The sequence below is a fragment of the Zeus faber genome (genome assembly GCF_960531495.2).
Source record: "Zeus faber genome assembly, chromosome: 5".
Taxonomy (NCBI): domain Eukaryota; kingdom Metazoa; phylum Chordata; class Actinopteri; order Zeiformes; family Zeidae; genus Zeus; species Zeus faber.
In genome coordinates this window covers 14,682,859-14,705,745 of record NC_137192.1, presented here as the reverse complement: position 1 = coordinate 14,705,745, position 22,887 = coordinate 14,682,859, and the positions used below count along the sequence as shown (strand labels likewise).

At 42.6% G+C, this 22,887-nt stretch overlaps 1 protein-coding gene across 6 annotated transcripts; it reads left to right on the top strand.

The window, feature by feature from the left end:
• Positions 1-1,387: 1,387 nt before the first annotated feature.
• Positions 1,388-22,880, top strand: LOC307230134 (sodium- and chloride-dependent GABA transporter 2-like). 6 transcript variants are annotated; one of them, XM_080000356.1, is made up of 15 exons: positions 1,388-1,556; positions 4,132-4,439; positions 4,583-4,717; positions 8,869-9,009; positions 14,168-14,252; positions 14,350-14,482; positions 14,800-14,934; positions 18,579-18,682; positions 19,231-19,355; positions 19,452-19,564; positions 19,759-19,896; positions 19,980-20,082; positions 20,224-20,324; positions 20,610-20,780; positions 20,891-22,880. In XM_080000356.1, the coding sequence occupies exons 2-15, from the start codon at positions 4,253-4,255 to the stop codon at positions 21,005-21,007; spliced, it is 1,788 nt and encodes a 595-aa protein (XP_079856482.1). In that variant the 5' UTR covers positions 1,388-1,556; positions 4,132-4,252; the 3' UTR covers positions 21,008-22,880. The 6 variants fall into 6 exon arrangements, with proteins under 6 accessions (XP_079856482.1, XP_079856479.1, XP_079856478.1 ...); XM_080000353.1 differs by adding an exon at positions 1,716-1,771 and having other exon boundaries at positions 19,231-19,564; XM_080000352.1 differs by having other exon boundaries at positions 19,231-19,564.
• Positions 22,881-22,887: the final 7 nt, after the last annotated feature.

The window sequence follows — 22,887 nt, the reverse complement described above, 5'->3', positions numbered from 1 at the left end:
CAACCACTTGGGGTCAATCAGGTTGTCAGCGGGGGCGGAACCGCAATCTGATAGGAAGATACGGACTTCTTCACGCAGTTCAAATAGTCTGGGAACACTTTCCCCCCCACTGTCAGAGCCATCTGACCTCTGTGTGAAATAGTAGCGATTTGTGTTCTGATCCCATTTCATGGCACAGTGTGGCGAACACACTGCTTGTTTACGTAGCTGGATTAGTGTGTGAGTTAAGCGTTCTTTGTTTATATTTCATACAGCAGCTCCTGGCTTGAAAACAACGTGTTCTTTCACTGGAATTAATCATAATCTGTGAATACTTTGCTGCCATTGACAGAAGAAAGGCGCAGCCCTGTCTGGTTAATGGGAGGAACCCATTATCTATTGTCGGTTTGACTAGAGCCCACATGTAGTTAACTCCAAGCAGCAGGGAGGCCATCCCCATTCGTGTTCACCACTTCCTCTGTCCTCTGTGTGTCCACGGTATACCAGACCAAATAAGCAGCTTTAACTCAGCTTTTGTTTTTTGATAACCATCCTGCGACTCCCCAAAATAATCTTGCAACCCCCAGGTTGAGAACCGCTGATATAAGGCAACATAATTGAATGCTATGATATAGTTAGAATAAATGGACATTGTGGAAATAAATGAATAAATGAATGTTTTGACATTAAGATGTCATGAGCATGACATCATATCTATTTACACTTGAATACAAACTTAATTCTAATCAAATGGTTCTTATTAACATAGAGCTTTCTACCAACTTACATATAAGGGAGAGTGAAGATTACGACCTCAAAACCCAAAGAAAGCAATAAAATGTTATTAAAGGAAAAGTTTGGATTTATTTATTTACTTTTACTTGTCCGAGTCAACAGTGCTACTAGGCTTATTTTAGCTTTCTTGTTGATTCTTCTTGCTTTTGCTTTCACTTGGGGTGTGGGGCAAGTACAAGTGGGCACAAGTAGGCATCATTTTTTCATTCAAAGGGGCCGTTTTGGGTTTTTTTTTTGTGAATGTTCATCCATATTGACAGTTTACAAATCACAACTAGCTACTATGCATTACCAAATTCATCCTGTGCCTTTCACTTTTTGCCCATGCCCATCTTTGAGTTCTTCCCGGGAAAGGGGGACCAAGCCACCAATAATGGAAACAGTATATAGAGGACCATGTGCATAATACAAATATATTGAATGGCTGTTTCTTATTAATAAATATGAGATAAATATCAAATAGGGGATTTTTTTTTTTTGTAACAAAATAATCTTGCGGATTACCACTTTAAAAAGCGGTGTAGTTTTTAAACAGAGCCGCTCTTATTAATAGATGGATGTGACTTTTGTTGGACAGGCTCCGCCCCGAGTCGCTCATTCGGGCACAGTCCCTCTCTACACATAAAGCAAGTCTCCCGGCTCTCCACATGGGCTCACTGGGAGTTAGAGAAGCCGGAGAGAGACCGCCGAGTCTGCGCTGCACCGCTGCAAAAGAAGAACCGGCCGACCGCTTCCATCTCGGGCTCATGGTGACATAGAGCGGAGCCAGCTAGCGCCACCGGGTACCCTCCATTCATCTGTCTCTTCTTTAGATCGTTTTCGTTTGTTTATATCCTCTCTCTCTCTCTGTGTGTGTGTGTGTGTGTGTGTGTGTGTGTGTGTGTGTGTGTTCACTGTACGTTGTTTTCAATCAGTGTTGTTCTTTTTCTTGGATAACACAGCCATGCCCTGCTTTGAAAGGCTCCGTCGGTGTCTAGCGGCAGAATGTAGGGCAAAGGTGAGCGGCGGAGGACGCCGTTACAGCAGCACGAGCTGTTTTGTTTTGGTTCATGCGCAGGCTGCCGCGGAGCATGCCTGGAAAAAGGACAATAATAATTAGTCAATAATAATAACAACAATAATAATAATAATAATAATCCGCACAAAAAGAATAGGGTTTCCCGCACTTCGTGCTGTACCCCTAAATACAACTGCAGGCGGCAATGCATGGGGTCCAGGTTAGTCGCACCAATGGCAATAACGGGATCAATTGAAGACATAATTAAGATAGAATCGGCATTTAAGAATCCAGGGAAAAGTTTTTCTCTACATGAAGCAGTGTAGAAGTCACTGCCAAATGGCAAAAAAAAAAAAAAAAAAAAAAAAGGCACTATAGCCCCCACTAATGGACGATTCCTCCCACGTTTGACAGAGTAATTGTAGGGACATTGGTGCATATGACCATCAGATTTAATGAAGATCAGCCATCGCTAACCCCGTCTAATTGATGCTGCAATTGATTGGCTGGTGTGGGCCATTTTGTTTCCTTGGACCAAATTTGTCGGAGGAGACGGCGGAGTTTACAAAGTTAACAGACCTGGGTACTACCGACACGGAATACAGTTTTCCAAGTTCCCCGGAACGCAGCATCACTTTCTACCGACACAAATTAGCTTTCACAGTTCCTTGGAATGCGGCATCACTTCCTACAGACACTAATTTGTTCTCAGGGTTCCCTGGAACGCAGCATTACTTCCTACAGACACATTCGTTTTCAGGGTTCCGTCGAACGCAGCATCACTTACTACGGTCACAACCTTTGCGCAGTGCCCCGGACCTCCACGCAGATCAGTGTAGAGCGACCAGTACACACCAAGGAGTTTAGAGCGCAGTGCGTCCGACTTGTGAAAGCCCCATTCAGAGTCATATCTTGCACATATATAGCAAATTGGATGTTGATATCACAAAGCGCTCTGCTCCACTACTTCAGGTTCTGCTGCTCCATTACTTCTGGTGCCTCATCTGTTTCTTCCCTCAGAACAAGGGTTGTTTTTTTGTTTTTTTTAATTGGTCCTTCTAAAGATATTCTCCAATGTTGATCAAACTTGGACCACAGCATGTCTGGGCTGTGCCGAATACAATTCTTTCGTCTTTGTGTCTGTGGGTTTCACGGTTTCCTAGGGCCACGCACTTTCGCATGGCTAGGATAATAAAAACAAATCCAAACAATAATCATTGTTCAAATATCATTGTCAGTGTACTGTATTTCCTCATGTGGGCCGGGTGATAATCCTGTCAGACCCTATGACAGATGTAATGACACTGACCCTATGCTCTGAAGTTGCTGTGGACAGGGATTTGTGTACATGGCTTTTGGGTAAATTAAAAAAAAAAAAACTCTTGAATATTGTCTTGTTGTCATGCAGCATCAACCATTTTAGCACCAAACATTTGGGGGTGGCCTCACAATGCAAAAAGCCCAAAGATCTGGACCTGATTTACACATACAATATTTTCAAGAGACATGATGACACACATATTTTGTAGCCTGTGTCTTTCACGCCCACAACAAATACCAGACAACACAAAGACACCAGTGACGGCAGAACTGTGATGGAGTGATCTGTGCTGTTGTGCCGCAGATTTTCAAGATGCAAGTTTTAAAAGGAATCCAATATGGTTGTCCAGCTCAGTAAGATAATACTCACATGTATGTATCTCATATAGTAATATGTAATGTTATGGCTGTGATTAATGAAATATCTGAGAGAATGCGACTTTAAATGTATTTCAACTACATTCATGTGAGCATCACCCCGTAACATGCCTTGAGTAGAGGCAGTTTCAAAGGTTATCACAACTTTTGGGTGTGATTCTGGTTCCAATAGCTACTGTACTGTTTGAGACTTACTTTCACTAATGAATAAAACTTGCAGGGATATTGAATAAAATAAAAAAATAAAGTGCCCTTTCAGATTTGAGTCAGTAATAATGTGAGTATTTGATCATTCTTAAGATTTGTTTCAATAGGAGGCATTTCATAATAAGCACATTTCATTGTCCAAGTTTCAGTAGACTAAGCTCATTCAGTGTTTTAGGTTTTAGCATTTTTGGGGGTGTTAATTGCGTGGGAGTGAAGTCGCCTTTCTTCGCCTGACTTATCGCACTGTACCAGATGATCTAGACCTAGATAGCAAAATCATCTAACTGCCCACATGACCCAGGCCACATTAACCCCCCCCGCCCAACTGAGTTCGAGGGAGATGTTCTTTGCTTTTTATCTTTGACTTGTGAAGTGCTCAATGCTGATATATCTTCTATGCATGAACTTAGACTAAGTGACAGTTGTTCTGTTTAACCTTAACTCTCTCACCCCAGGCATCTACCACCACCTGAGTGGCTGGAACTTCCACGACAGTCCTATTATTGCCTTTGATTCGTGTTACGTTGAAGACTGGTCTTCCATTTCCGTCCCTCTACCTCTCCGCGGTTCAGCATAATGGACAAGCTCTATGATCACAAGGTTATGTCAAAGAAGGACATGGGCCTTGTTCATCCTTCACCCAAAATCCTGACAAGAGGCCAGTGGTCGAACAAGTTGGAGTTCCTTCTAGCTGTCGCAGGACAAATAATAGGACTCGGAAACGTTTGGAGATTTCCATACCTGTGCTACAAAAATGGAGGAGGTGAGTTGACTTGAATAGGCATTAAAGACCAGAAAATATTGTATTTAATATTATATTAGAGTGCATTTTTACAACAGTTTGCCCAAAATGCAGAACATAACTTTAACGTTAAAACACCGAGAGTAACTTTCCTTGTTTCTAAGGGGTGTTCTTCATCCCTTATGTGCTCTTTCTGTTTACATGTGGAATTCCTCTCTTTCTCCTGGAGACGTCTCTGGGTCAGTACACTGCTCAAGGAAGCATCACCTGCTGGAGGAAGATCTGCCCTCTGTTTGAAGGTGAACGTGAAAAGTTAATAAGGAAAGGTTACATACTGTACATCGACAGATTTGTCAAGGTCACAAGACGCTCATGGAAACATGCTTCAAGTTAATGTTTAAGTTGTCGAAGTTAAATCCATACCGTCCTGGCTGGACTCGTGTCCACTGTTAATGAAAGCTGCATGAGCTAATCGTTTATCTGCGCCTTTGTCTCTGAATTTTGAACACAAGTACATGAACCCAGAACTTTCCAATCGGTGTTGTCTGGTGGGGATGGTAGCTCAGGAGGTAGAGCTGGTCGTCTAGTAATCTAAAGGTTGCTGGTTTGATCCCAGGCTCCTCCTGCTAGCATGCTGTAGTGTCCTTGAGCAAGACACTTAACCCCTAATTGCTCCTGATGGCTGCGTCCGTCGGTGTTTGAACAATTGTAAGTCGCTTTGGATAAAAGCGTCTGCTAAATGTAATGTAATGTCTGGGTTCACTCCATTCCCCTGAAAATGCACCTGATCATCTTCTTTTGCAACAAGCCATATCCTCTCCATTTTGGTTGACTTCCTTTCAGTAAGGTTGATAGGGTTCTAGCATCTCTGAAATTATTATTATAACTAAGTTATTATCATAACTTAAATATAACTGAGATATAGTTCGTTTTGGCTTCATTATGTGTCAGGTTCTCGATGCAGACTCATCCAAATCCTTAAAAGCCACCTGGAGTGCCCATGTTTTTTGTTTTTTTTTGAGTCAACCTATGTTGCACACAGGCTGTGACAACAAACATCCACAGACTTTTGACGTTGGACTTAGTTACTTACTTTGGTTTACAGTAGTACAACAAAGCAACCCCAGCGAAGCACTTTACATTAAGCAATAGGATCGTGATGTTTCACAAAGTGTTTATTGAGTTTGATAAGTACCCTTTGAACAGCTAAGTGAGAAGCTGTTGAAAATTGTACACCCCAGCATAGTATTATTACTATTCAAGATTCAAGATTCAAGAGCCTATGTGTATGGCTCAGTGAGGACCCCTGGAGAGGTCAGTATTGACAGTTCTAATGGCTTGTGGGAAAAAACTCTGTCTCAGTCTCTCTGTTCTCGCTGTGTGACTGCGGAGGCGCTTGCCTGACCGCAGCAGCTGGAACAGTCTGTTGTTGGGGTGATTAGGATCCTTCATGATACTGCAGGCTCTGCTACTACACCTCCTGGTGTATAACTCCTGCAAGGGGGGAAGGGTAGTTCCAGTGGTACGTTCAGCTGAACTCACCACCCTCTGCAGGGCCCGCCTGTCCTGAGCAGTACAGCTCCCAAACCAGGCAGTGTTGTTGCCTGTCAGGATGCTCTCCACTGCTCCAGAGTAGAAGGACTTGAGGATCCTCACCGAGACCCGGAATTTCCTCAGCGGCCTGAGGTGGTAAAGACGCTGCCTCGCCTTCCTCACCAGAGTGTCTGTTTGTAAAGTCCATGTTAAGTCCTCTGTGATGTGGACTCCCAGGTATTTGAAGCTGCTCACCCTGTCAACAGAAATCCTGTTAATCACCAAGGGCACGTGCGTCCTCGATTGTGATCCTCGCCTAAAGTCCACAATCAGCTCCTTAGGTTTGCTGACATTCAGGTGGAGGCTGTTGTCCTGGCACCAGAGTGACAGGTCAGCCACCTCCTCGCGGTCGGCCTTCTCATCGCCGTCGGTGATCAGGCCCACGACAACGGTGTCGTCAGCAAACTTGATGATGGTGTTGGAGCTGGACCTGGCCACACAGTCATGTGTGTACAGGGAGTACAGTAGGGGGCTGAGGACGCAACCCTGGGGGGATCCTGTATTCAGTGTGAGGACGCTTAACGTGTGCTTCCCCACCCTGACCACCTGGGGGCAGGCTGTGAGGAAGTCCAGGATCCAGGCACACAGCGGAGCATTCAGTCCGAGCTCCTTCAGCTTGACAGCCAGTCTGGCGGGGACTATGGTGTTGAAGGTTGAACTGTAATCGATGAACAGCATTCTCACATAGGCCCCCTTCTGGCCATCCAGATGCATGAGCGTGCTGTGCAGTACCTGGGAAACGGCGTCATCCGTGGATCTGTTCTGCTGGTACGCGAACTGCAACGGGTCCAACGTGCGGGGGAGGGAGGCGCAGATGTAATCTTTAATCAACCTCTCGAAACACTTCATGACCACCGAGGTGAGGGCCACCGGACGGTAGTCATTCAGGCAGGCAGGAGAGGCGATCTTCGGGACAGGGATGACGGTGGACCTCTTGAAGTAGGACAGGACCACTGACTCAGCCAGGGAGATGTTGAATATTGTAGTGAACACCGGGGCTAGCTGGTTAGCACAGGTCTTCAGTACTCGCCCAGATATGCCGTCTGGGCCCGCAGCTTTCCTGGTGTTCACCTGCATCAGAGCCTTCCTGACCTCGTGCACGGACACTGAGGGTGCGCACTCATCCCCAGCGGTGTAACTCCAATTAGCCGGCGAGCTAGCGGTGCTGTTGCCAGACTCGAACCGCGCATAAAAGGAGTTCAGTTCGTTGGCTAGGGAGGCGTCCACACTCGTGGCTGGGGAGGAGCTGCTGTTGTAGTTTGTGATCGTCCGCAGCCCCTCCCACAAGCGTCTTGTGTCCCCCCGCTCCATCTGTAGCTCCACAGTCTCTCCGTACGCCCGTTTAGCGTCCCTCACCGCCCTCCGCAGATTGTACGACGCCGCTTTGTAATTGTCCATATTTCCGGATACAAGACTGTCGTTGTAAGCGGCCGTGCGAGCATTCAGAGCGCAGCGGATGGATTTATCAAGCCATGGTTTCTGGTTTGGAAATATCCGAACTTTCACCGTGGGAATGATATTATCTGCTAGCGTAGCTACAAAACTCACCGCCACCTCCGTTACATTTACATTTAGTCATTTAGCAGACGCTTTTATCCAAAGCGACTTACAAGGGAGAATGACATTCAAGCTACATTGCGACAGAGATTAGTGTAACAACAACATTAGTGTAACCGTAAACCGTAACCGTAAACTCGTTGACGTCACTTGAACTTGATTGGAACATGTCCCAGTCTACGTCAGTCAGAGCGTCCTGAAGCGCAGCCTCTGATTGGTGCATCCACCGCTTCACTTCCCTCGTCACCACCAGTTCTCGCACGATCAGAGGCCTGTAAACGGGAACCAGCGAGATTGTGGTGTGATCTGATTTTCCGAAAGCAGGGAGTGAGAGGGTCTTGTATCCTTTCTTGTAAGGTGTGTAGCAATGGTCCAAGTTCGATCTCCCCTGGTGGCACACGTGATGTGTTGGTGGAAATTAGGCAGAACTTTTTTGAGGTTGGCCCTGTTAAAGTTCCCAGTCACCACCACAGCCGCGTCGGGATGTTTGTTTTGAAATCCGCACAACACATGATACAGGACCGACAGAGCTGCGTCGGTGTCCACTTGTGGTGGGATATAAACGGCTGTAATGATGACCGTGCTAAATTCCTGGGGGAGATAAAATGGACGGCTGGTCAGCTGTTCCAGGTTCGGCGAGCAGGAGTGGGAGAGAAACTTGGTGTTTTCGCGGTTACACCAGCGGTTGTTTACCATTAGGCAGACGCCTCCACCTTTGGATTTCACCGACTCCCCCGTTCTTTCGCCGCGGAACACAGAGAAGGACTCGGCTGGACGTATGGCTTCATCCGGCACCAGTGGGTTCAATCATGTTTCCGTCAGACAGAGGATGCAACAGTTCCTCGTGTCTCGTTGGAATTTTATCCTCGCTCGAAGTTCATCCATCTTGTTCTCCAGGGACTGGACATTGGCAAGAAGGATGCTTGGCAGAAGTGGACGTTAAGGTTGCGTCCTCATTCTGACCCGAATGCCACCTCGTTTACCTCGGTGCTTCCTTCGTGGGCCCGCTCGTGGAACAGCGGCTCCATTTTTGTTGTTGGTATTGAGAGTGTTCCCTTGTAGGATTTTACGCCGGCCACTCTTCTCCCACGGATAAAAAGTCCCAAAGTTGTTCGTTTAGGGAAATTTTTATATCTATGAGTGCATCGCGGCCGTATGAGGTAACTGCCGATGCTTTTTTGGCGTACATTATGATAAAAACGGAAAAAAATACTAAAATGTGCAAAAGTGTTTTTCAGAACTATTTATCAGAACAAGTGAGAACTTTGTAAATAATTGTTATCTGTCTTTGTCTTCCCAGGGATGGGTTATGGCAGTCAGGTGGTGGTTTTATATTCCAGCATCTACTACATTATCATCCTGGCCTGGGCTTTCTTCTACCTCTTCTCCTCTTTCAGCTCTGAACTCCCCTGGGCCAGCTGCAAAAACAGCTGGAATACTGGTACGTGTCAACATTTTATCACACAAATGACCAATTAAATAACTAAATAAACCTTGATCGGGGCATAACGATGGGGAGCATTTGCCTTGCATCTCCTTGGTTTGGATCTCTTCTCTGCTTCTTGTCCGTGTAAAGTTGCATGTTCCCCTTGTGTTTGGGTGGGCGACAGAGTGAGTTCCATTCGGGATTTCTATTATAAATGGGTCATATTATTCACTTCACTTGTGAACTTAACAGCTGAAAAGTAAAAAAAAAAATGTGATTGCTTTGTGAATATACTGTAGAAGATAGTTGCTTGACCAAACTGTGTCTGAAACGACTTGATAGCGAATAGGGCTGCAGATATTCCTCTTTAATCCCATTCAAGTTTTTATGCTTTATTTTTTATATTCTAATATATTCAAAATTGTTATGCTCAAATTAAGTGCTGGAGGGGCTTTACGCAGGGTTCTTCAGCTCCGTTCAGGGCGATCTTTCTTCCAAACAAAGCAAATATCAACTCTAAATGTATTTTAATTTACTCCGTTTCCTGCTGCAGCGGAGCGGATTGCAGATCGCTCCTGAAAAAATCCCGCCGCCCGCTTTCTCACAGCACGGTGGCAAATGCCCCGCGGTCCACGAGCCGGTGCTTGGGAACCTCTGCACTAGAGGACATTCCCTCACTGATCGTTTATTTCCGACTTTCATCGCAACATCTGTGGAATTACTGGATATTCTGGTCAAAGGCGCACTCTCCTTGTAGAAACACTTAAATGCAGGAGGAGAGGGAAACGCCCCAGTGCTGTTGTGCATTTCCGCCAACGCGGACTTGGCACACAATTACCGGGAATATTTCTCTGTAATGTGCGTTCACTGTGCAACAAACTGGATGAAATTATATCGAACTCTATTGCTCATCACATGTGAATTGATTTGTTAACGTTAGCCCAAACATTTAAAATAAATTGTTTATTTATAAAAATAAATAGACAATCAAATGGCAATTTTAGCATTCGAATAATATTCATTTTTTTAATATTCAAATTCTATTTTCAAATTTCGTTCCTACAGCCCTAATAGCAAAGTTTATCATAAAATAATGATGGAAATTGAAACTCTACAATCATTTTTTTGATCAAATCTCTGGAATTATATGATGCAAGAGGTTATTTGTCACATACATATACATACGGTCATATGCAGTGAAATGTCATGACACCCGGTGATGACGCACAATAAGCTCTAAAAATACAAAAATGTTGATAATCAACACGAGGTGTTTGCACAGGAGGCCCCAAGGGGCGGCATCACAATCACGATTCTGGGTTCTATAATTATATAATAGTATTAATTGTCTGTGTTGTATTAAATATACATTTAAATCCTCCTAAATTAAACTTAAATTCACTTACCTCAGGCGCCCCAATTGATAGACAAGTTCCTGATTTACCTGATTTTCCACTGCGTCTGCTATACGTATATAAATTCTCACTTTTCTATGGTTTTACATCATGCCACTGCCAGTTAGTCATTACTATAAATTATTGTAGTTCCTTGTTGGCCACTTTGTAGCCCTGTCGTGTAATGTGTACCATGTCAGCTGATAATCTCTGTGTCCTTCCACCGACATATTAAAAAAAAATAAAAAATTACCTTGAGTTTAGATGTGAAATAACATTGTGTGTAAGCCATGTTGCTAGACCACGATAACGTTTTTTTTTTTTTCCTGAAACGTACTTCAGCACTGCTAAGAACACTGTTTAAAATGGCACTCGCCTTCTCACGTTGTGTGGACTGAGCCCACATTAATCTCTGGAATTTGGGTGATTTGTTTGTCCGATGGTGGCCAATTAGTCTCCTTTGTTGTTCCTGCTGCACTCTCCCTTGCGCCTTTTCGATCTTAAGATTGGCAAGATTAGCACATTCACATTGGAACACTCATTAATTCTATCCAACTCCCAGTTGACCAGCAGACAGATTCGATCACAAATACAGAGAACTTAATGTTGCCCTTTTGGTGCAAATGCACCACTACAACTTTAACATATTCCCCTCACATTAAAGCGATCACATTTTGTGTAAGGGACATTATTCACTGTTGGTTGTCTCGAGGATCTGGCTAAATCAATGTTCGTCTTGCCCTTTTCCCTCCTCCCCAAAATGTAGCTTCAGACAAACAAAACAAATCTGTTTTGGTTTTAACTGCATTAACTTCATAATTGAGACTGGAACCCTGTTGATTCGTCAAAGATTTACTTTGGTGGTTTACCTTTGACTTTTATATAACTCACTGTTCAACTATGGTGGGAAAAGGTGTAATTAATTCACCAAACCACTGTATGTCCATTCCAGTGTTGAAGCAGACTTGGGGAAGAATATTTAAACAGGCATGTAGGGTTTTTATGAAAAACGGCTAAACTCTCATAAGTAAAAAGCTGCATAATGTGTATAAACAAGGAAATTCTTCTCACAATTCGCTCACGTTTCCAAAGGCTGAGGGATTCGGCCTCTGGAAGCTCATTTTGTCCGATATGAAATCAAATGACGTGGCGTCGAAGTCCAATCTCGAACTTCAAACAGGAAGTGACCTCAAACTACATCTGTCAATCAAGTTACGTTACGTACGTTTCCGTATTGGAGAAAGCAAAGCTAATGTACCTTCCAAACCGTTTCAGAGGGCTGTGTTTTCTTTGCCGTGTCCATGAGAGAGAATGCTTTTTGAGCCGAGATGCAGTACTGGAGGAAAGCCTTTAGATATTATTTATTGTTATATATTTAAGGAAGCATTTAAAATCAACAATTAAGTTACTAAGACATAAGTCACTGCTGCCGTGTCAAACAAATGCATTCAGACAGAACCGAGAGTGTGGCTCTTGTCATTGACAGTAAGATGAGACTTTAAGGCCAAATATTTCCTTGGAAACACAAAGCATTGCGGGGGAGAAAAGAACAGTTGTAAACAATTCCCCTGGTTATATCATTTCAGCTGTGACACTCTGACCCTAAATAACTGTTGGACATCTGTCACAATAGCATCAAGAAGCGTTAAAGGTTCAGAACATCCCTTTGGCCTCAAGGGAAAAAAAACAACACATTTTTAAAGAATCAAAACTAAACCTTAAAGGAAAGGTTTATAAGTGTATATCGGTAGTTTTTGTTTTTTTCCTGCAGTAGTCCAGCCTTTCTTCCACAGTGAATGCTCAATCCCTCCACCAGGAGTTCAATGCAAGGAATTGAGGACAAATCCCCAATCGGCCTTCAGTGCAAAAATGCACTCCACATTTGAGGCATGACGACATGTTGCCACAGCAGTCCAACTCTGCAGATTCAAAGAGATGTTCAAAGAAAATTATATTCAGTTTTAAATTAAATTTGCTGTTCGTTGGCACTATTTTCATTGCTGTGCCACAGTGTTGTCAGCGGTGTTGCTGTTGAATCGAGTGACGCTGAGGATGACTGCATGTTTGGGAACATCTCTGCTACATCATTCTCATTTCTGTAAAAGCATTGTGTTGACATATGTGTGAGGTCTGTTGAAATTCCTGTTAAAATATTTGTGGCCTTTTTTACTACAGTCAAGTGCGTTAATTACTTGGCAATGTTCTCGTGTGGAGAACATTGCCAAGTAATCCTCATCATCCTTTCAATCTTCTAGGTGTGTAGTAAATCTTCTTTTTTCTTCTTTTTCTTTCGGCTGCTCCCGTTAAGGGTCGCCATAGCGGATCATCTGCCTCCAATACCTTTTGTTGTGCGCTAGATGTGTAGTAAATACACAGGGAAAAATTGTGTTGCAGAATTTGATGGGTCACACATTTTGGTGTGCTTTTTTAAGAAATATGAAATGTCAGACTTTGAAATCGAGGGAGAATTCACATTATCTGACGAAGAATAGGTGTATGAACTGGAATACTGTATGTAGAGTGAGTACTTGCACGAAACTCCTGATGGGGTATGGATCCGCACGTCCAGTTTGGAAAGAAGGCTGGAAATGAGCGTTGAATATAAAACAGCAATAAACTTAAAAGAAAATCCGGAAAGACATTCAGGCCAGGTACACACTCCTGCTGATGTCCTTAAGCAAGACACTGGCTATATAACAGGAGTAGTTCCCCGGGTGCCGTGCTGTGGCTTCTCCTTAAATGCAGAGGACAAATTTCCTTTTTTCCTTACTTTTTTTCTATTTCTCCAGTCTTCACCTCATTCCGTACCGAAATAGGGCTGGGCGATAAAGCGATTTCGATCATTTTCACGATAAAATCTTCCACGATCACGATGATATATTCATGAGATTTATTTCCGATACAGTTTTCAGTCCATTTTCCTCTAGCTACAAAGACGCGACACGAACAGCCAATCATACAGCAAAGAAACAACCATGTGACACCAACAGCCAATCGTCTGACCAGTGTGGTTCCAGGTGCGCCGGTGCTTCCACCGCTCTCTCCCCGGCCGTGTCGCTCTCCGGCGGGGCAGCGCGCAGCGGGGTCGAGGCCCAATCGGAGCTGACGCAGCGGTTCTTCCTCAAACGCCAACTTGAGCTTGAACTCTCCCTCCTCCCAACCCCCCACCAGCCCCTTTCCCCGCAAAAGGAGAGCGATAAAAGAAAGAATCCCTGATTTTCAGTGACGTCTGGTGACACGGTCGGAGAGAGTCCCAGCTCCAAACATCGGCCGATATAATCACAGAGCGCAGATTCAGGAGCTTTTCTCTCAGACGACAGCGACTATTATATTATATATTTTAATTGATATATTATATAGTTAGATTTTATTTATCTTTTTTGTTTACATATTTTATTTATTCAGTGTTTAAGGTAAAGCCATGAGAATACACTTAAAACTGTAAACTAAGCATTATTTTTGTTGTTGTTGTTGTTATTATTATTATTATTATTATTATTATTATTATTATTAATAATAATAATAATAATAATAATAATAATAATAATTAATTAATAAATCAATATTAAAACATATTGTGATAACATTTTTGCCCAGATCGTCCAGCCCTATACTGAATGGTCGATAGTCTGCATGTCGACAAGAGAATGCAGAATAAATAATCCCTTTGTTGAATTGTCAATTTGTGTTATATGCTCCTAAAAAGTCTGGCATTTGTATATGTCTTAGAGCCAAACCTGCTACTACTACTAACATGTGATGCATTTTTATACCAAAAGAGAGTTGTGTGGAGTTTGATCGAAGGCCCGACTTCAACTGGACTGTAGCAGAAAATGCAACCTCGCCAGTCAGGGAATTCTGGGAGTAAGTACACAAAGCAACAGCAAATACCAACATCATTTTGAAACAGTGAGCGGGAAAGGTGTATATATGAGAATTGTAACCTGCATGGGATTTTCAGGAGAAGAGTGTTGAATGTAACCGGAAGTGTCCATGAGTTGGGCAACATACGATGGGAACTGGCTCTGTGTCTTCTCTTGTCGTGGACTATATGTTACTTTTGTGTCTGGAAAGGAGTGAAGTCCACGGGAAAGGTAAGTAAAAACAAACACATTTCTCTTGACTGGGGACTGTTGATTGCTTAGCTGTGTATATCAATTAAATAACCTGACAGATGCTACCTTCATTTATTTACTTTCCACACACACACACACACACACACACACACACACACACACACACACACACACACATCTGTTTATCAAACTATGACCCAACTCTGGTGAAAAACAATTTACCCTTTTGGATTTCCTATGTAACGTTGCTCACCAGCAAAAGTTAAACTCCAGGACTGGTTTGGATATCCACAGAGTCTAAACCGAACCCTGAAACGTGCATATCTCTCCCTCAGGTCGTCTACTTCACGGCTACGTTCCCATACGTGATGCTCGTTGTGTTGCTTATCCGTGGTGTCACGTTGCCGGGCGCCATAGATGGAATAAAGTTCTACCTTTACCCAGACCCATCTCGGCTCACCGATCCCATGGTAAAAGAAAGACATGTCGTGTTTATTTTTTTAACTATTATTATTATTATTTTTTTTTTTTACTGTATACTGTATTACATTATTTTATAAATGTAAAAAAATATATATTGATATAATGCAAAAAGCATGAAAGGAGCCATTCCCTTATTAATCATTGTGAAGAATTAGACCAAATTCAAAAAGTCAAATCATCCAACGTAAAAATATTAATTTCAAAATTAAAATTTCATTTATTCACTGGGAAAAGTGGTCCAGCATAAAATGTCTGTCAGATGAATTAGTGCACCTTTGCTTTCAGTAACTGGTGTGACCCATTTGAGCAGTGGCCTCAGACAAACATGTGTGGTAACTGTTGATCAGTCACGCACATCGGCTTGGGGATGGCAGAGGACTCCGTCCACCAACACGGGTTCAGGGAGGGAGACAGAGACATCCCAGGCTCGCTGGCCAAAACGTGAACATAAAACAAAACTGTGACGGAGCGTCAGCGTCCGCCTCGCAATCCCCACTGCAAGACAAACACAGAAGAAAACCCTCCCGGCCGACTCGGACCGGTCAGCGCCGGCGGGCTGACCGGACTGAGTCAGAACAGCTGTACTAGCACGGGGATGAGCCCATGCTGTAACCCACAGACCGTGCCTTAGCCACGCCCCCTCGTCTGCCACAGAGATATTTTGTCTGGCTCCTCCTTACAGAGCTGCTTCCATTGACGTTGGTGGCTTTCACGCTTGAATCCATCTTTGGTAAATGGATTAGTATGTGTAGGGTTGTCGTGCTGCTGCATGACCAAGCTGCTATTGAGCTTCAGTTCCCAGACAGATACTCTGATATTCTTCTTTTGGAATTTGCTGGTAGAATCTGTAATTCATGGTTCCATAATAGCCTCCTGGCTCATCCAAGTGGTCTTCAGCAAACTTTCCATGGGCAGAAATGTTCCTCTTGGAGAGTATTGGCCTCCTCCTTGCTATCCCGCATGCCAGTTCCAGTTCAGTGTCAGTCTGGTGGAGGACTCATGGACGCTGACATTAGCCAGACCTCTGCACATTACCCTGGGGGCCGTGTAACCTCCCGGAATATCTCCCTTGCTCTTTTTCTAAACAAGCAGTCCTGCGGGGAGTAACGATGGTGTTGAATTTTCTCTATTTCTACACTTTGTCTGACAGTGGATTGGCTCAAAGTCTTTAGAATCTGTTTTGGGATGAGCATCAACTGCTCTTTTTCTGAAGTCTTCAGGTCCTCCTTTATGGAAAGCATGCCGTGCTTCCACAATCCTTCATGACGAAGACCAAACTTGGATGGTGAAGACCCAGTTTTATTATTTTTAAGTAGGACATCTCCACCCAACTCCCTCATGATTCACTCCATCCAATTGATGAAACACAAGACTCTCATTATCCCCTTTATTGAATTGATAATCTGAGAGGTTCACATACTTAATGCATTCAATGTTTAATTATTTTGCTCAATAAATAATGAAAAAGTATGAAACCCAGAAATATGGGTTTGTTAGTAACGGTATCTAGTAAGCGCTGTCTGAAGGGTGCAGTGTTTTGAATGTAGCCTAACCACTCATGCCAGCGCTGATAAAACAAACTATTACAGGAGCACATTAATATTAACTTACCTAATGAGAAGGCTGATGTTGCATGGCAGACACCAAATTGATGATGTCTGGCTTAAGGGACGACAGTCTCAGGCGAAGATCTGGATCAATATTCAGTTTATTCCTGTATTTTGTGCAACAAGCGCCGAAAGGCCAGTCTCATAGAGATACGTCGTTGGGGAAAGGCATCAGAAATTGCACAGGTCTGTAGGACAGATGGGGATACTCAGAAGCAACATGAACCAAAAGTTTGTCAGGTACTTCTGCGATAAAGCCAGTTTCAATGCGCTGTAAGCAGGAGAGCTCCACAAGATTGTCCTTGTCTTGTGCGCCCAGGCCTGCGAGGGTCTTGTCACTGTGGCTGACGAAAGGGTTTTCGATCCAGCTGCACAGCACATCTGGGATCGGGAGCTATTCGCGCAGCTTGGTCCTCAAACCACGCAGGTGCCCTTTGTCAGAAAATCAGACAGCTTCTCAAGCGAGTCAAAGTTTGACCGGTCAACTCGCCTGGCCCACATCTCCATTTTTCTCATGGTCGCTTCTATTTTATTCTGGACATTGAACATGGTCACTGCTTTTCGTGGGCGACTGAGGTTGAGTCCCTTAAGTGGCTGAAAATGTCGGCCAGGTATCCAAATTCAGCCAGCCACTCAAAATCACTGAAGCAATGTGCGAGCTCAAACTTTGTGTCGAGAAAAAAACACCCTCAACTCATCACGCAATTCAAAAAGTCACATCAGTACCTTCCCCCTGGGAGCCTAGAACAGTCTTTAGATCTGCAGTGGACAGATGCTACGAGTGGAGCCACAGCTTTCACCCGGGTGATGACTCCACTGTGCTGGCCCAGCATCGCATGGGCCCCATCAGTGCTCACTCCCACACATTTGGACCAATCAATCCCGTTTGAAACTATGAACGCGTTCAGAATGTCAAACACATCGGGAAAGATTAGCAAAACTGCTCCATTCTTTTCACATCCTACATAGGCAAGCATGTTTGACGTGTTTGTGATGTCTGTCAAGTCATCCTATGGGAGAGCATAAAAATGACTCTCATATGCTCGTTATCAGCTGTTCTGACACGTTCTTTGCCATCCCGTCAATCCTGCATCTGACATCTGCATCTGAGTTATCAGACAATGAGATGAGGTTGATTGGCTTGCACGCCTTCTCTCCCAACATCACCCCCACTATCTCTTTTGTGGCAGAATTAAATTCGGCACAAAAAAAAAATTCTCGATTGTTTGCTTAGCTTGCCAGGCTATGAGTCGGGCGACCCGAAAGGACGCTTCCGCTGCCTTTTGCGTTCTTGGTGCCCATACATGATGTTTCGGTGACTCTCTTCTTGCCCTGATTCTCCTTGAGTTTGTTATGGAATTGAAGCGGCTTGGACATGTACTGTTGGTGTTTTGTCTCGAGGTGACAGCGCAGTTTACATGGCTTCAGAGCTTCGTTTGATAAAATCTTGGGACACACCACGCACAGCGGTAATGGTTCGTCTTCCGTGCTTGTTCAAAAAAATCCCAATGATAGATGTTCAGCACTACGCTTTCTCCGAACCTTTCTTTTTTGGTTTGACAGGCGGGACTGTCCGATGTACCGCCGGGACTTCGCTTGTGGATGTTACCAATGGCTTCTTTAATTTTCAGTGTCCCTGATGTTAGCCAACCATCCATTTTAATTATAACCCCAAGTTCAAAAATGTGCACGTCGATCGAGGTCCGGCTTGATCGTAGTATGCCCTACTATAAGTTCCTATCTAGGAGTGATGATGCATTTGTGAAGGTTTTAAAGAAAAAATACCATGAAATGTTTTGGGGTTTTTTTCTAATTTTTAAAAACGTTTTTGTGATATTTATTTATTTACTTCAATAAAATCTGTGTTTTGCCCTTAATTTGGCAGCCCACTTGCAATACCAGTGGGCCGCGGCCCATAGCTTGGGAATCGCTGGTCTAAACTAACTGTGAACCACTTGTTTTACCGTGGTTCAAGTTTGTCAGTAATAGCTTGGTATTTATATATATATATTTTGGTTTTCTAGGTGTGGATGGATGCTGGAACACAAATATTCTATTCATATGCTATTTGTATTGGGTGTCTAACTGCACTTGGAAGTTACAATAAGTACAACAACAACTGTTACAAGTAAGTCTGATTTGTAGGTGAACAGCATGATGTTATATAAATTGATGTTAATACATAGAAGTGGTAATACCTTATCTACCGCTTAATAATTAGAATCGTCTCTTAAATCTGAGTTAAAATGACTTGCACTTGTGTCATTTATTTTTAAGTGGGTGCAATAGGTACTTTTGCTGTGTGTGTGTGTGTGTGTGTGTGTGTGTGTGTGTGTGTGTGTGTGTGTGTGTGTGTGTGTGTGTGTGTGTGTGTGTGTGTGTGTGTGTGTGTGTGTGTGTGTGTGTGTGTGTGTGTGTGTGTGTGATTAAATATTCTGAGTTTGTTTCCATTATTACTAATTATTTAGGTTATGACCATCTAATAATGCATGTTAGTGTGAAGGTATATTCACTCCAACTTTAAATCAATCTTAATGCTGAAATGAAGGTTATACATTAATCGACTCATCAATATTTTCTATTAATAATAATCATTTCATTGTCACAAATATTTATCCACATTAATGCATCCAACGCAATACATATTTCTTACCTTAATAATTAACTCTTTTCCAGGGACTGTGTTTACCTTTGCCTTCTTAATAGCGGGACTAGTTTTGTAGCTGGTTTTGCCATATTCTCTGCACTTGGTTTCATGGCTTATGAGCAGAACATGGACATATCAAAAGTGGCTGAGTCAGGTGAGTTACAGTTACATGCATATTCATTAGAATTCAATGTTAATTCTTTTTATCGAAGTGCTGCACTCAAGTTGCAGATCTGCTTCTTTGCTGCAGGTCCAGGTTTGGCATTCATCGCCTACCCTCGAGCAGTGGCTATGATGCCACTTCCGCAGCTTTGGGCAATTTTCTTTTTCGTAATGATCATTTTACTTGGATTAGACAGTGAGGTAAGAAGGGAATGAAAACAACACGTGTGACATGTATTATGTGTAGACTCAATTTTATATACTAGAAAAAAGTGCTTAAAAGGTGATGACATTCATTAATTTATATTACATCAAAATACTGAGCTCTCCCAGAATCTTCTCATGTATTATTTGCAGGGGGGAAAGCAATGTGTATAAATGAATGAACTCTTTAGTTTGTAGGTATGGAGGCTTTGATGACAGCCATCTCCGACCTGAATCCGTCTTTCTTCCACGTCGGCCATCGACGTAAACTGCTCCTGCTCGCCATCAGCGTCGGCAGCTTCTTCATCGGCCTCGTGATGGTCACAGAAGTAAGATCATCTCAGATCCTAGCGTGTTTTCTATCAACATGGTGAACAAATTAGGCTTAACTGTTTGTTTTGTCCTCGCGCAGGGTGGACTGTACATTTTTCAGTTGTTCGATTACTACGCCTGCAGCGGGATGACTCTACTGCTCTTTGCATTGCTGCAGTCTGTGTGTATTGGATGGGTCTTTGGTGAGCTGTGCAAATTTAATAAATCTAAAAGTATCTTCCCTTTTTCTTTCAGAAGATTTTTACAATCTCCCTTGGCATTCCTAAGGAAATCGAATAATCATATCATTCCTTCGTAAATTATTATTTTAATCCCACCTACAGGCGCAGACAATTTTTATGATATCATAGAGGACATGATTGGATATCGGCCCTGGCCCATCATCAAGTACTGTTTGAAATACGTAACTCCAGTCATCTGCTTGGTATGTTGTACACCGCTCCTTTACGATTTTGATCAATTTCATAAACTAGTTCACTAAAGTAAACTTATGTGGTGGGAAAATGTAATGAAATTGATCAATTAAAATGTTTAGTTTGTTGTTTTTTAAGGTGAAAGTAAACTTGCGTTTTAAAGTTTACATGCAATAACTTGTACTCATGAAAATGGAACTGTGAAAGCAGAGGTTATTGCACGTGAGCTTTAAAACAAGTTTAAAGTGCAATCATTTCTGCTCTCACGATTTATTTTCTGTTTCAATGATTTCCAGGGAACTTTAGTCTTCTCCTTGGTCAAGTACACTCCTCTGAAGTTCAACAATGAAATTGAATACCCGTGGTGGGGTAGTGCAATGGGCTGGTGGTTCACACTCTCCTCCACGCTCTTGGTTCCGCTCGTGATGGTTGCCAAAGTCAGCAGCACGCCTGGAACACTAGCTCAGGTACCAAGCTCAGGCTGGACACTGTCCGCTCTTCATGTCTGCTTTGTATTATTATCTCCGTCAGTCTGTCATTATTTTATTAAACATCTCAAATACATTGTCCCTCTTAGAGGATGTCCTTCCTGTGTACGCCGGCAGACAGTCTCCCTTTGACTAAAGCTCGTGACAAAGCCTTTGAAAGTCTCGAAGTGAACAGATTCATCAGCACGGCGTCGGAGGGGGAGTGACCGTGAGCAGACCCGTGGACACATGACCGTCGCATGTCTCCCAAATCATAACTCCTATAACAAGAAGCAGCACAACGGGGAAAACAAATGTGCTCTTGGTCATGTTCCAGTCTCAAGTCTCTCAATTGATTCAGCACAAACGTCAAACAACTGTCAAAGTTCTCAAGAGTCGGTTTGAAATACCCAGCACTAAGCTCGTTTCTCATTGCTTTCGCTGAAAAGCAAATGTTGAATCCTGATTCAAGCAAAAGTGTACATGGAGTCGTGTACAACTGACCCCTATCTGAAATCCAGAGTATGAAATTGTACCATTGTACAATGGTCTCTTGGCCTGTCCTGAATTTCTGCTGGGGATTAATAAAGTTTGATGTTATTTAATGCCAACTTAAGGCAGTACTTACGCCGAATTAAAACGAAACATTAATTGGAATCTGATATATATTGACTTAATATTTGTGTCATCTACACTGAACAAATGATCTGGAACTATTTTCATTGCCAGCGTCGAAGAGACGTTTTCTTTCACATGATGAGCCTTATTAAAAGCCCAAACTTCCTCAAGTCCAATCTATTTCTGTTAAATGCTGCTAAATTTTCACACACACATATAACACGCGTATATATTTTTTAGTTTTCTTTGTAATTTTCAGTTGTTTTATTTCTTATTTGGAGTGTGTGTGTGTGTGTGTGTGTGTGTGTGGGGGGGGGGGGGTGTGTGTGGGTGTGTGGGTGTGTGTGGTAGTACAGCAGGGAGTGGAGCGTTTGTGCTGTGGTTGTATTTTTCTGTTCCTGTAGCATGAAGGTCATGTTGAGTGTAAAGGTCATATAAGTTCATAACTGTACCACTGCTCACATGGTGAATGTGAGGAAATGGCCACACCTTTACCCCACACTGCTATTTGGTGTCGTTTTGACATGGATTTAAGCAACGATAAAAGGGAACTTAATCATTTTTGTGGCATTGATTCTACAGTATGACATTTTAAACCAGCAGTTTGAGCCGTGGTGGTGCGGCTCACACGGACACTTTTAAGAATGCTGAGAATGTTTCAGAAAATGTGTTAAAGTAATTGAGAAAAACTGCAAAATAATGCATCAGATAAATGATAAGGTAATTAATTATAGATTCAAAAGCTAAAATCCTTTATAGAGATTGACGTTATAAATTTTGGAAGATTGACTAATAGGGCTGTAGTTCAATCCATCACATTTGAGACCAATCAAAGTCTAGTTTCTATAATTGAAAGCAAAAATCTAAAATCTGTCATGATGCAATGTTTTTTTTTGTTTGTTTTTTTAATAACACCTATAATTCCAGATGCCATCAGAAATTTGTATATTTGCACTGTCTGGCTTTTGCATTCATTTTGGACTGACAGAATGAAGCAAAGGAGAAGTATTGACTTCCATTCAGACACACATGAACTGTTTTTATCTGGCAAAAGTTTCAACAGAGAAGAATACAACTCTGTTTTGTATTTTATATGTGTATCTTTGATTAAAAATGGCATTTATTTTGTATGAGCATTAAAGCACTTAATTTAGGAATGGCTGAAGAGGTCAAGTATAGCGTTAACAGTAGCATTAGACCTTTTGCGTTTATATATATATATATTTTCTAATAAAATTCAAGCTCTCTGTGACTTCCCTCAATTCAATTAGGCGTTTAGAAAACTCTGTCAGAACATGATTTGACCTCTTTTTGACGCTCACAATCAACGAAATGAGCATTCATTTGAACCAATAGACCTTATGTGAAAAATTGGACTTGACCTTGAGGTGCTAATGTGTCATTTATAATCATTGTTCTATTTGTAACACAAACCTTTCACAGTTCAACAAAATAATTTTATGTTCCAAATGTGATTAAAAAAGAAATT

Coding starts and splice junctions, on each gene's coding strand:
- LOC307230134 (XM_080000352.1), top strand. CDS start 4,253: ATGGACAAGCTCTATGATCACAAGGTTATGTCAAAGAAGGACATGGGC. Junction 4,718..8,868: donor GATCTGCCCTCTGTTTGAAG/GTGAACGTGAAA, acceptor TTGTCTTCCCAG/GGATGGGTTATGGCAGTCAG. Junction 18,683..19,230: donor TACAACAACAACTGTTACAA/GTAAGTCTGATT, acceptor ACTCTTTTCCAG/GGACTGTGTTTACCTTTGCC.